Raw genomic sequence first — 14,291 nt, forward strand, 5'->3', positions numbered from 1 at the left:
GTTTAGTACCCTCCTTTCTCTGCCATAGTCAAAGAAATGTATCATTAAATTTCAGGAAGTCAATATAGATTTTTGTAGTGGGCACTGGATTTGGTGGGAGCTGTAATAATATCCACGAAGATCCCCCCTCTTATGGTTGCCCCAAGTATATGCTATGACTATATGTAATGAGAAACAGCTTAGTACTGGACTGCCCTCACCTTGGGCCCCATATCTGTTTACCTGTGGTATTCCCCTCCTAGACATATATCACAAATGTCCACTAGTTGTGGGTCATCTATCACACGTACAAGGTTCTCAGACTCCAACCTACTGGGGACGTTGTGTCCCGCATCTATTGAAAATTTTTTGGTTTTGATGAACCATAAATGTCCAGGATGGGAATACTTCAGCCTTCAAGCAGTTGATAAAGTGTCTACACGAGATGTCGACAAACTTTGGGTAAAAAAACCCTCTACTATTAGACTAAAAAGAAAGAGAGATAGAGAAAATACAAATAAAATATGTTAAGTGACAACCATCCATCCCAAAAAAAGCTTAAAAATCTGGAAATTTTGAGTTGTAAGATTGAAGAGATTTTCAGTCTGTAACTCAAAGGGCCGATATCTGGTCATGAAGTGTGAGGGGCCTGACAGTAGGAGAATAACAGAGTTATAGGAGACCAAACAGTGACCTGATCCTACATCCTGTATGTCTCGGAATTGATGTTCTTTCCTAAAATCGTCATCTCTGACTGGTTAATAAAGTTAAGGTCATCCTGGGGTTCTAGGATCTAGTACTTTCATCAATGATGGTTCCATGGATTTCTGTAGGCCCCAACATTCCACTGACACGTAAAACCCTTCTGTTGGATGGTTTGGATGATTACTAAATGAGTGTTCATAGTAAAGGCGTGACTTGGGATGTCAACCTGTGATTAAGGTGTTTTCCCCAAATATACATCTACAAATGTCTGATAGAAGTAGGTCCTACCCTTACCCTTACCATCTCTACAAAATGACCCTCAATGCAACTTCCAATGATTATATATGTTCCGCCTTTCCCTCTGTTGTGTCATGTTAACCTTTCCGACCCTTTCCAAGAACTTTCTTTTTTTGTCCCACGTTTTTTACGATGTGTGGACCAGATACACATACAACTAGCCCTATCTTTGTTTGAAAACCTTTCCAATCCTCCATGCAGTCAAAGATTTAATTTTGGCGGGCTGCAGACCCCTCTTGGGGGAGCTTCAGAGCTTACTATATGAGGGTTCATATTGATGAGAATAAACTGTAATAACTTCGATGTTGAGGATCCTACATGAAAAAATTCCAATAAAAAAAGGAAATTTGACATGTCCTTATTTCAATTGGCCAAATGTCGTCTGGGAATTCCTTAACCCGCCATCTTTTTGAATGCTATGTCTTGACCAATGCCATGGAGATGTTCATGTGCATGTTACATCCTTCAAACCTAACTCTAAAGAAGGGAAAGACGAAATGCAAGAGGAAGGTCCACCCTTGCATTGCACATACGCAGAAGTTGGAGAAGACATCCTATGACCTTGACTGAAGGCGACAAAGAGTTTAGAGTAGAGGAACTCCTAGGGGACACCGGTCTACCCATTTGGCCATGATGTCTGGTGAGCAGTTGGCTCTGGGGAACATTACACTGTATTCCTCAGGAGTTACCCTGATTCTTTCTAACTTTTTGGAGCTGTCTAGAAATATTTCAACTAATTGAGACTTAAAAACTTAGATGACTAATCCTAGAGGTAAGCTTTTCCTACGTCTTGATATCTAGAATCTTATAGACCTTACTAGAGTTTATGGGAACCCATCACAGCCCATCTTGGATCTTGTAGACCTTCCTAATGGAAGCCTATGCCAACCCATCACATCCAATATTCGAATTTATAGACCTTACACGTGGAAGCTTATGGGAACCCACCACATCCAACTTATTGCAGGAAGTCATATCAAGCCGGACCACCCTTTCCAGATCAAAAAGCTTAAAGGTAATCTTGATGCCACCTAGCACCAACGTCCAAGTTTGTAAAAATTGTGCTCTTGTGACGGAACTTAATGAGCTCTGGTCTAATTTTCTACCACTAATGAAACAGACAGAAATCTGCAGCCAAAAGTCATACAATAATGAGAGGGGATCGTGTCAGACTGTCAACAATGTTCAAGGATTTTTCCATTTGGCTTCAGCAGTCCTTGCCCTTCACAATGTATTGTGGAGAAATCTCAGTCAACGTGATTCTGTCCATAACCACGTGATAAAAATTTCACATTCCCTGAATTGGCAGAAGCACATGAGTCAAAATCTGATCAACTCCATCAGTCCCGTAGAGCAGGACCAAAGTAGGTGGACCAGTAAGCTTCAGAGGTCCCTCCCAACAATGAGTCTTCTTGACAACCCTTACGTCGAAGGCTTTATTTCCATTGAGGGCTTCAGCTCATGGATTCCAAACATCTAGATCTGGTGAAGGATCAGGCGTATGTATCTCCGGAGTTAAGTGCTGTTATCTCTGAGTCCTCTCCGTATTTCCCATTTAAATGTTCACTGTTGGACTCTTGAGAGTAGAGATAAATGGGGACCTCTGTTATGGACGTCGCTGTGTAGGACGTAGATCGCATAGAACAATGTTCTCTTTTTCTCTGACCCCACTGAGTTTTATATTGCATCCACTGTCTCTTCAGCGCGCCCTGAACCTAAAGAACAAGAACAATGGATAGAAAGGTAATTAGGTAAAACATTCCACATGGATTTAGGTTTATAGTATCAGTCATTGGTTGAAGTTGGGAAAACATGGCTGCCTCCTACCAGTAACATTGAATTAGCTCATTAATGCAGTGACCTTTATAACTTTCTGGGGGTGTAGTGCGTTGTACGAAAGTAAAAGGTCACTGCCTGCTGCCTCCGGGCTGCATTATGTACATGGGGAAAGGTCTGTTTATATACAAACGTTCTACTACATCTGTTTTTATGCATTCTATATAGATAACACTGACCCATCATTACATCACTACTGACAATAGATGATGTCACAGCTTATCTCCTCCCCCTCCCTGTACAATGACCTCTATATAGATAACACTGACCCATCATTACATCACTACTGACAATAGATGATGTCACAGCTTATCTCCTCCCCCTACCTGTACAATGACCTCTATATAGATAACACTGACCCATCATTACATCACTACTGACAATAGATGATGTCACAGCTTATCTCCTCCCCCTACCTGTACAATGACCTCGATATAGATAACACTGACCCATCATTACATCACTACTGACAATAGATGATGTCACAGCTTATCTCCTCCCCCTCCCTGTACAATGACCTCTATATAGATAACACTGACCCATCATTACATCACTACTGACAATAGATGATGTCACAGCTTATCCCCCCCTACCTGTACAATGACCTCTATATAGATAACACTGACCCATCATTACATCACTACTGACAATAGATGATGTCACAGCTTATCTCCTCCTCCTCCCTGTACAATGTCCTCTATATAGATAACACTGACCCATCATTACATCACTAATGACAATAGATGATGTCACAGCTTATCTCCTCCCCTTCCTGTACAATGACCTTTATATAGATAACACTGACCCATCATTACATAGCTACTGACAATAGATGATGTCACAGCTTATCTCCTCCTCCCTGTACAATGTCCTCTATATAGATAACACTGACCCATCATTACATCACTACTGACAATAGATGATGTCACAGCTTATCTCCTCCCCCTCCCTGTACAATGACCTCTATATAGATAACACTGACCCATCATTACATCACTACTGACAATAGATGATGTCACAGCCTATCTCCTCCCCCTCCCTGTACAATGACCTCTATATAGATAACACTGACCCATCATTACATCACTACTGACAATAGATGATGTCACAGCTTATCTCCTCCCCCTCCTGTACAATGACCTCTATATAGATAACACTGACCCATCATTACATCACTACTGACAATAGATGATGTCACAGCTTATCCCCTCCCCCTCCCTGTACAATGACCTCTATATAGATAATACTGACCCATCATTACATCACTACTGACAATAGAGGATGTCACAGCTTATCCCCTCCCCCTCCCCGTACAATGACCTCTATATAGATAACACTGACCCATCATTACATCACTACTGACAATAGAGGATGTCACAGCTTATCCCCTCCCCCCTCCCTGTACAATGCCCTCTATATAGATAACACTGACCCATCATTACATCACTACTGACAATAGATGATGTCACAGCTTATCTCCTCCCCCTCCCTGTACAATGACCTCTATATAGATAACACTGACCCATCATTACATCACTACTGACAATAGATGATGTCACAGCTTATCCCCTCCCCCTCCCTGTACAATGACCTCTATATAGATAATACTGACCCATCATTACATCACTACTGACAATAGAGGATGTCACAGCTTATCCCCTCCCCCTCCCCGTACAATGACCTCTATATAGATAACACTGACCCATCATTACATCACTACTGACAATAGAGGATGTCACAGCTTATCCCCTCCCCCCTCCCTGTACAATGCCCTCTATATAGATAACACTGACCCATCATTACATCACTACTGACAATAGATGATGTCACAGCTTATCTCCTCCCCCTCCCTGTACAATGACCTCTATATAGATAACACTGACCCATCATTACATCACTACTGACAATAGATGATGTCACAGCTTCTCCTCCCCCTCCCTGTACAATGACCTCTATATAGATAACACTGACCCATCATTACATCACTACTGACGATACATGATGTCACAGCTTCTCCTCCCCCTCCCTGTACAATGACTTCTATATAGATAACACTGACCCATCATTACATCACTACTGACAATAGATGATGTCACAGCTTATCTCCTCCCCCTCCCTGTACAGTGACCTCTATATAGATAACACTGACCCATCATTACATCATTACTGACAATAGATGATGTCACAGCTTATCCCCTCCCCCTCCCTGTACAGTGACCTCTATATAGATAACACTGACCCATCATTACATCATTACTGACAATAAATGATGTCACAGCTTATCTCCTCCCCCTCCCTGTACAATGACCTCTTTATAGATAACACTGACCCATCATTACATCACTACTGACAATACATGATGTCACAGCTTATCTTCTCCCCCTCCCTGTACAATAACCTCTATATAGATAACACTGACCCATCATTACATCACTACTGACAATATATGATGTCACAGCTTATCTCCTCCCCCTCCCTGTACAATGACCTCTATATAGATAACACTGACCCATCATTACATCATTACTGACAATAGATGATGTCACAGCTTATCTCCTCCCCCTCCCTGTACAATGACCTCTATATAGATAACACTGACCCATCATTACATCATTACTGACAATAAATGATGTCACAGCTTATCTCCTCCCCCTCCCTGTACAATGACCTCTATATAGATAACACTGACCCCTCATTACATCATTACTGACAATAAATGATGTCACAGCTTATCTCCTCCCCCTCCCTGTACAATGACCTCTATATAGATAACACTGACCCATCATTACATCACTACTGACAATAGATGATGTCACAGCTTATCTCCTCCCCCTCCCTGTACAATGACCTCTATATAGATAACACTGACCCATCATTACATCACTACTGACAATAGATGATGTCACAGCTTATCCCCTCTCCCTCCCTGTACAGTGACCTCTATATAGATAACACTGACCCATCATTACATCATTACTGACAATAGACGATGTCACAGCTTATCTCCTCCCCCTCCCTGTACAATTACCTCTATATAGATAACACTGACCCATCATTACATCACTACTGACAATAGATGATGTCACAGCTTATCTCCTCCCCTTCCCTGTACAATGTCCTCTATATAGATAACACTGACCCATCATTACATCACTACTGACACTAGATGATGTCACAGCTTATCTCCTCCCCCTACCTGTACAATGACCTCTATATAGATAACACTGACCCATCATTACATCACTACTGACAATACATGATGTCACAGCTTATCTCCTCCCCCTCCCTGTACAATGACCTCTATATAGATAATACTGACCCATCATTACATCACTACTGGCAATAGATGATGTCACAGCTTATCTCCTCCCCTCCCTGTACAATGACCTCTATATAGATAACACTGACCCATCATTACATCACTACTGACTATAGATGATGTCACAGCTTATCTCCTCCCCCTCCCTGTACAATGACCTCTATATAGATAACACTGACCCATCATTACATCACTACTGATAATAGATGATGTCACAGCTTATCTCCTCCCCCTCCCTGTACAATGACCTCTATATAGATAACACTGACCCATCATTACATCACTACTGACAATAGATGATGTCACAGCTTATCTCCTCCCCCTCCCTGTACAATGTCCTCTATATAGATAACACTGACCCATCATTACATCACTACTGACAATAGATGATGTCACAGCTTATCTCCTCCTCCCTCCCTGTACAATGACCTCTATATAGATAACACTGACCCATCATTACATCACTACTGACAATAGAGGATGTCACAGCTTATCTCCTCCCCCCTCCCTGTACAATGACCTCTATATAGATAACACTGACCCATCATTACATCACTACTGACAATAGATGATGTCACAGCTTATCTCCTCCCCCTCCCTGTACAATGACCTCTATATAGATAACACTGACCCCTCATTACATCACTACTGACAATAGATGATGTCACAGCTTATCTCCTCCCCTCCCTGTACAATGACCTCTATATAGATAACACTGACCCCTCATTACATCACTACTGACAATAGATGATGTCACAGCTTATCTCCTCCCCCTCCCTGTACAATGACCTCTATATAGATAACACTGACCCATCATTACATCACTACTGACAATAGATGATGTCACAGCTTATCTCCTCCTCAAATCAGAAAAAAATGGTCAAAATTCCAGATAAAAATGTAGCTCCTTCAAAAAATATTGATTTCTTTCTGTCCAAATTTCGGTGAAGTTGCCCCTTTAAGATGCTTTGATATGGCCTATGTACAGGGTATATACAGATGGGATGACCCTGAGAGTTATCAGTGAATACAATAGAGACGAGAATCAATGCTTTCTTCTTCTTTGCCACAGCAGATGAAATGTATAGAAGTGACTCTGCACTAGATCAATGTGAACGCGTCCCTACTACTTTTATCGTCATGGACAGCAGTAGGTGGTGGAATCTTTTCTTCTTTCAGTAACACATTCTCGTGAATCACTGAAGAGCCGCGAGTCAATAATGTGCAAGGTAAAGAAAGGATCCTGACACGCAGGCTGTTATCTAAAGTCAGATTGATCCAGCCGGAAATGTGGAAAAATGGCTACGGCAGAGCTGAAGTGCTGAAATGCGGGTGAGAAATTCAAGCTATGTCGCTGGTTTCACAGGTTCTTGTAAGTAGAGGGCAATATTGTGCATTACAACATTTTGGGGATTGGACCAATGGGATGACTATAAAAACAAAATTTTAAATCAATAAATAACTGCCCATCATGACTATTAGTTTACAGCGTTCCCTTTTCTTTCTAGATCGTTGTAAACAGTTTTATTTCCATACAGCGCCACCTCAGGAGAAATGCAGTATTGCACAATTTCTTTGGACATCAATGGGGTGTCTATGCAATACTTGGATGCGCTGGGTTTTTCAGAGCGAAACATTCATCAGTTTTTCCTGGTTTATCAACAGCGTCGGACTGCCCCACCAGAGAATCTGAGGATCCTCCGGTGGGCCCTTCACTGGATTCCATAGATACATTTAAAAAATAGCCTAGTTTAGAGGCCAGAAGGACCTATTTCCAAAAATTTGATTAAGATTGGGCCTCTAGAAGAAGAGTGGACCACCAGAAAAATTTTATGTAGTGGCTCCAAGGAACCCTATTCTGATACAGCTTATCGATGAGGGAATAAAGCAATGAACTTACTATAAACTCAAAGTTACCGGTAAGGTAAGGCTATGTACCCTTGGAAAAAAATAAAAATAGAAAATGAATAATAATTAATAAAAATTAATAATGCACTTTTAGACTTTCCAACACAGATTTTGACCTACCATGCCCTATATTCATGCATGGATTCGCTTCTTTAAGAATGCAGATATCTATTATTGATCTATGATATAAAATTGACTCCAAGGTGTTAAATACCCCTGACGTTTCCCAGATTTTACATACTGATTGAACCTTTTTAGTATAATTGTTTTATCCACATTTCGTGCCTTATTTTTACATTGGTAAAGCAGATGAATAATTGTCATTTCTCTCTGTGTGCGAGAAATTGTAATTATTTCAGTGCTTCTATGTCAGAAAACTGGCAAACTATGATTTGTTTTTGTCAATTCCACCATATCTGGAATTTTTTTCCAGCTTCTCAGTACATGGCACAGAATATCGAACGATGCCAGTAGGAAGTACAATTTGTCCCACAGAAAACAAGACCTCATACAGCTCTGTAAATGGAAAAAAATGGAAAATAAATGGCTTTAGGAAAAAAAATTACTGTTTGGCTTCTAGGATTAGAGGTGCTGTCAAAGAGAAAGGAATAGAGGCAACGTTTTTTTTGTAATAAAAAATTGAAATAATTCTGGTTCCATCATATCCACATTGAAGAGGACATCAGCTCCTCAGAACTAGGGAACTTGAGCCAGACCCAGGCGTCCAGATTTGTAATAATATAATAATATTAAAAATAGAGATGAGCGAACACACTCGTCCGAGCTTGATGCTGGTTCGAGCATTAGCGTACTCGAAACTGCTTGTTGCTCGGGCGAGTATTTCGCCAGCTCGAGAAAATGGCATCTCCCGCCGTTGTGATTTTTGGCGGCCAGAAACAGAGCCAATCACAAGCCAGGAGACTCTGCACTCCACCCAGCATGACGTGGTACCCTTACACGTCGATAGCAGTGGTTGGCTGGCCAGATCAGGTGACCCTGGAATAGACTAGCCCCTGCCCGCACTGCTCGGATCATTCTCTGTCTGGATGCCGCTAGGGAGAGAGCTGCTGCTGGTCAGGGAAAGCGTTAGGGTGTTCTATTGGCTTACTATTAGGCAGGAGTGAGTCTACAAGAACCCAACAGCCCTTCTTAGGCCTACAATAGTGGGACAAATTATTAGGGGTTTGATTTGAATTAGGCAGAGTCTTCTGATTTATTTTTTTTACGTTTATTTCTTTTTATAACTCATTTCTGTTTATAACTTTTTATAAGTCATCAGGCACAGCACAAAATCCAGTTGTGTGCTGTCAGTGTAGGTTAGAAACTAGCCATAACAATAGGATAGCATCGTTTTGTTTAAAAAAAAAAAAAAACACAAAAAAAAAAACAAAAAAAATTTACAGTTTAAACTTTAATTTTGAAAATGTTTAACCCGAGGGCTAGGGGTAGAGGACGAGGGTGCGGACGTGGGCGTCCAACTACTGCAGGGGTCAGAGGCCGTGGTCCTGGGCGGGGGTGAGACACCACCTGCTGATGAGGGAGCAGGGGAATGCCGCAGAGCTACACTCCCTAGGTTCATCATGTCTCAAGTTACTGGGACTCGTGGTAGAGCACTGTTGAGGCCAGAACAGTGCGAACAGGTGATGTCGTGGATTGCGGACAATGCTTCTAGCCATTTGTCCACCAGTCAGTCTTCCACGCAATCCACCCATGTCACCGAAATCAGCACTCCTCCAGCTCCTGCACCTCAGCCTCCTCCCCCCCAGTCTGCCCCCTCCCAGGAAAATTTGGCATTTGAACCGGCGTACTCTGAGGAACTGTTTTCTGGACCCTTCCCAGAGTCACAAACCACTTGTCCGGTTGCTGCTGAGCTCTTTCCGAAGCCCAGGTTTTCCACCGGTCGCAGTCTGTGGGTGATGATGACATTGTTGACGTAGTGGAAGAAGTGTGTAAAGAGGTGTCGGACGATGAGGAGACACAGTTGTCAGACAGTGGTGAAGTTGTTGTCAGGGCAGGAAGTCCGAGGGGGGAGCAGACTGAGGGATCGGAGGATGATGAGGTGACAGACCCCAGCTGGGTTGATAGGCCGGGTGAACACAGTGCTTCTGAGACGGAGGCAAGTCCTCGATGAGAACAGGGTGGAAGAGGCAGTGGTGGGGCCAGGCGGAGAGGCAGGGCCAGAGCTGGTGCATCAGCGCCAAATGTTTCACGTAGTCAAGCTCCCGTGGCGAGGGCTAGATTTTCAGAAGTCTGGAGGTTCTTTAAAGAAACACCGGATGACCGACGGACTGGTGTGCCACATTTGCCAAACCAAGATCAACAGAGGTTCCACCACTACTAGCTTAACTACCACCAGTATGCGCAGGCATATGAATGCTAAACACCCCACTCAATGGCACCAAGCCCGTTCACCTCCGGCCGGGCACACCACTGCTCCTTCCCCTGTGTCATCTGCTGCCTCTGCTAGTCAGCCCCCTGCCCAGGACCCGGGCCCAAACACCTCCCGTGCGAAAACCACATCTTCGCCTCCACGATCCTCCACAGCATCCACCAATGTCTCCATGCGCAGAGTTCAGCTCTACATACCCCAGACGCTGGAGCGCAAAAGAAAGTATAGTGCAACCCACCCACACGCCCAAGCCCTCAATGTCCATATCTCCAAACTGCTTAGCCTGGAGATGCCCAATAGGCTGGTAGAGACCGAGGCCTTTCAAAACCTCATGGCGGCGGCCGCCCCTCGGTATTCGGTCCCCAGCCGCCACTACTTTTCCCAATCTGCCGTCCCAGCCCTGCACCAGCATGTGTCAGACAACATCATCCGTGCCCTGACCAACGCCGTTTCTGACAAGGTCCACCTGACCACGGACACGTGGACGAGTGCTGCCGGGCAGGGCCACTATATATCGCTGACGGCACATTGGGTTAACTTGGTGGAGGCTGGGACCGAGTCTGACCCTGGGGCTGGTCATATACTGCCGTCGCCGAGGATTGAGGGGCCTACCTCGGTCCAGGTCTCTCAGGCCTACTATGCCTCCTCCTCCTCCCACCCCTCCTCCACCTCCTCCGAATTACCATCCGTGGGCATGGCGCCATCAGTCAGTAGCTCTAGGCACAGCAGCAGTGCCGTCGCTAAGTGACAGCAGGCGGTGCTCAAACTGCTGAGCCTAGGCGATAAAAGGCACACCACCCAAGAGCTATTACAGGGCATCACGGCGCAGACTGATCTGTGGCTGGCACCGCTGAACCTGAAGCCAGGCATGGTTGTGTGTGACAACGGCCGTAACCTGGTGGCGGCTCTGCAACTCGGCAGACTGACACATGTGCCATGCCTGGCCCATGTGTTAAATCTCATAGTTCAGCGTTTCCTCAAGACATACCCCAATCTGTCTGATTTGCTCACGAAGGTGCGCCGCATCTGTGCGCATTTCAGGAAGTCCAGCGCAGATGCTGCCACTCTCAGGGCAGCGCAGCGCCGCCTCCAACTGCCCGCTCACCGACTGTTGTGCGACGTGCCCACGAGGTGGAATTCAACATTAACCATGTTATCCAGAGTTTACCAGCAGCGCAGAGCAATTGTAGACTGCCAGATGTCAACTTCCACCAGAACTGGTAGTCAGGTCAGTCAGCTTCCTCAAGTCTACAATGAGGAGTGGATGTGGATGTCTGATAGCTGTCAGGTGCTGAGTAACTTTGAGGAGTCAACACAGATGGTCAGTGGCGATGCCGCCATCATCAGTCTCACCATCCCACTGCTTGGCCTGTTGAAAAACTCTCTGGTCAGCATGAAGTCGGAAGCTTTGCGCTCGTCACAAGAGACGGGGGAAGAAGATTCCCTTGTTGATAGCCAAAGCACCCTTAGGTCTGTTTCTCAGCGCATATCGGAGGAGGTGGAGGTGGAGGTGGAGGAGGATGAGGAGGAAGAGGAGGAGAATGTTGGCGAGACAGAAGAGGGGACCATTGTTCAGTCCTTCACTGTTCAGAGTGTATGGGCAGAAGAAGAGGAGTTGGAGGAGGAGGAAATGGAGAGTCAGGCCAGTGAGGGGAGTGAATTCTTGCACGTTGGTACTATGGCGCATATGGCAGATTTCATGCTAGGCTGCCTATCCCGTGACCCTCGCGTTCAAAGAATTTATTCCAGCACCGATTACTGGGTATTCACTCTCCTGGACCCACGGTACAAGCAAAATCTTTCCACTCTCATCCCTGGAGAGGAAAGGAGTGTGAGAATGCATGAATACCAGCAGGCCCTGGTGCACAAGCTGAAACAGTATTTCCCTTCTGACAGCGCTAGCGGCAGAGGGCGTACTTCTGCGGGACAAGTAGCGAGGGAGAGTAGGCGAGCAGGCAGCTTGTCCAGCACTGGCAAGGGTACGCTTTACAAGGCCTTTTCCAGTTTTATGTCACCCCAGCAAGACACTGTCACCTGTCCCCAGTCTCGGCAGAGTAGGGCTGATCTTTACAGAAAGATGGTGAGGGAGTACGTAGCTGACCATACCATCGTCCTAAATGATCACACAGCTCCCTACAACTACTGGGTTTCAAAGCTGGACATGTGGCACGAACTGGCGCGGTACGCCTCGGAGGTTCTTGCCTGCCCTGCCGCTAGCGTGTTGTTCGAGCGGGTTTTCAGTGCAGCTGGTGGCATCATCACCGATAAGCGTACACGCCTGTTGACTGACAGGGCTGACAGGCTGACGCTTATCAAGATGAATAAAGCCTGGATTTCTCAGGATTTCCATTCTCCACCAGGTGAAAGAACCTGAATAATTTATCCACTCCTCCTCCTCCTCATTGTCCTCCTTCTCCTCCTCTTTGTACACTAAAGCAGAGGAAACTGGCTATTTTTTGCCAGGGCCAACTGGCTCTAGCTATAGTACTCTATGTATTTAATTTTTCTGGAGGGCCACCTACCCGGTCCTCTGTTTTAAACAATTTTTGGGAGTGCCACATACAGGCACTCAATCTATTCAATTTTTCTGGAGGACCACCTACCTGCTCCTCTGGTTTGAAAACTTTTTTGGACTGCCACATACAGGCACTATCCAAATTAAATTGTCTCCATAGCAGCCTCCACACGCTGTCTCCATTGCTACCTCCAAAAGTCGTCCATATAGCTGCCTCCATACATCGTCCCCTTATCAAACGAACTGTGTCAGGCAGAATTTTGGGTTGTTTTCATGGCTCCCACATCAAACTTGTTAACTTTGTCGCCACCCTGCTGTGTAATCCACAAAATATACTGGCAAACTTTTATCATTTACCAATATTATTTCAGCGCTTCTTGCGCATCTGTTTACATTCCCCTCACCCGCCATAACCCAAACTTATAAGAACGCTACTACACTTGATCTTATACAAAAGGTTCTTAGAAGTGCTGTTTGGGGAGTAGTCGAGAGACAGGGGCTAGGACAGGCGAAAGCTCGCCTGGCAGCGGACCGCCAGCTCCATCCCAAGATTAGGCAGCCTCAGAGGCATCCATGCATGCTGCCCCTGCTGTTCCCTGTCCATTTCGCCTCCATGATCCTCCACAGCGTCCACCAATGTCTCCATGCGCAACTTTCAACTCTCTATACTCCAGACGCTGGAGCACGAGAGGATATGCAGCACATCATCCCCTTATCAAACGAGCTGTGTCAGGCAGAATTTTCAGGTGTTTCACCAGATACATAGTGGAACTCGGCCCATCTGTCACCATGCTGGAGACCTGAAGTTGCAATCATAGCAGCGCAATATGAATGCCCCATACTGTCGCTCTTAATCATGGAAGTCGTCTCCATGGCTGCCTCCACATGTCGTCCCCTTATCAAACAAGCTGTGTCAGGCTCATTTTTCGGGTGTTTCACCAGATACGTTATGGAACTTGGTCACTATGTCGCCACCATGCTGTGTTATCGACTAAATATACCGTCAACCTTTTGTTCACATAGGAAATCATTTCAGCGCTTCTTGCTCACCTCCTTTGGTTCCTCTCTGCCACCCATTGGTTTGAAGCCTGAGTCCATTTAGGGTATGTCGCCATGACACTCTCTAGCCTGCCGCTGCTGCCGCTGCCTCTGCATGCCGTCCCCTATAGTGTCAGGGTCAATTATTGGATGTTTTAGATGCTATCTAGCTTCATTCTGTCACTCTGTCATGGCCATGCTGTTGCCCATAATTTTGGCATAATGGTGCGATTAAGCAGCCTCAGAGGCATCCATGCATGCTGCCCCTGCTGTTTCCTGTCCATTTCCGTGGTGTTTCCATCCTT

At 45.2% G+C, this 14,291-nt stretch overlaps 1 protein-coding gene across 1 annotated transcript in view; it reads right to left on the reverse strand.

Annotated features, from left to right (window-relative positions):
• Positions 1-1,389: 1,389 nt before the first annotated feature.
• The window catches only part of CALCR (calcitonin receptor), a 188,758-nt gene continuing 175,856 nt past the window's right edge, over positions 1,390-14,291 (reverse strand). Inside the window, exon 13 of the mRNA XM_072154324.1 lies at positions 1,390-2,696. Within this exon, the coding sequence (XP_072010425.1) occupies positions 2,475-2,696 (222 nt within the window). The 3' untranslated portion in view covers positions 1,390-2,474. The remainder of the gene's footprint in view (positions 2,697-14,291) is intronic.

This window comes from Engystomops pustulosus, chromosome 5, assembly GCF_040894005.1.
Source record: "Engystomops pustulosus chromosome 5, aEngPut4.maternal, whole genome shotgun sequence".
Lineage (NCBI taxonomy): Eukaryota > Metazoa > Chordata > Amphibia > Anura > Leptodactylidae > Engystomops > Engystomops pustulosus.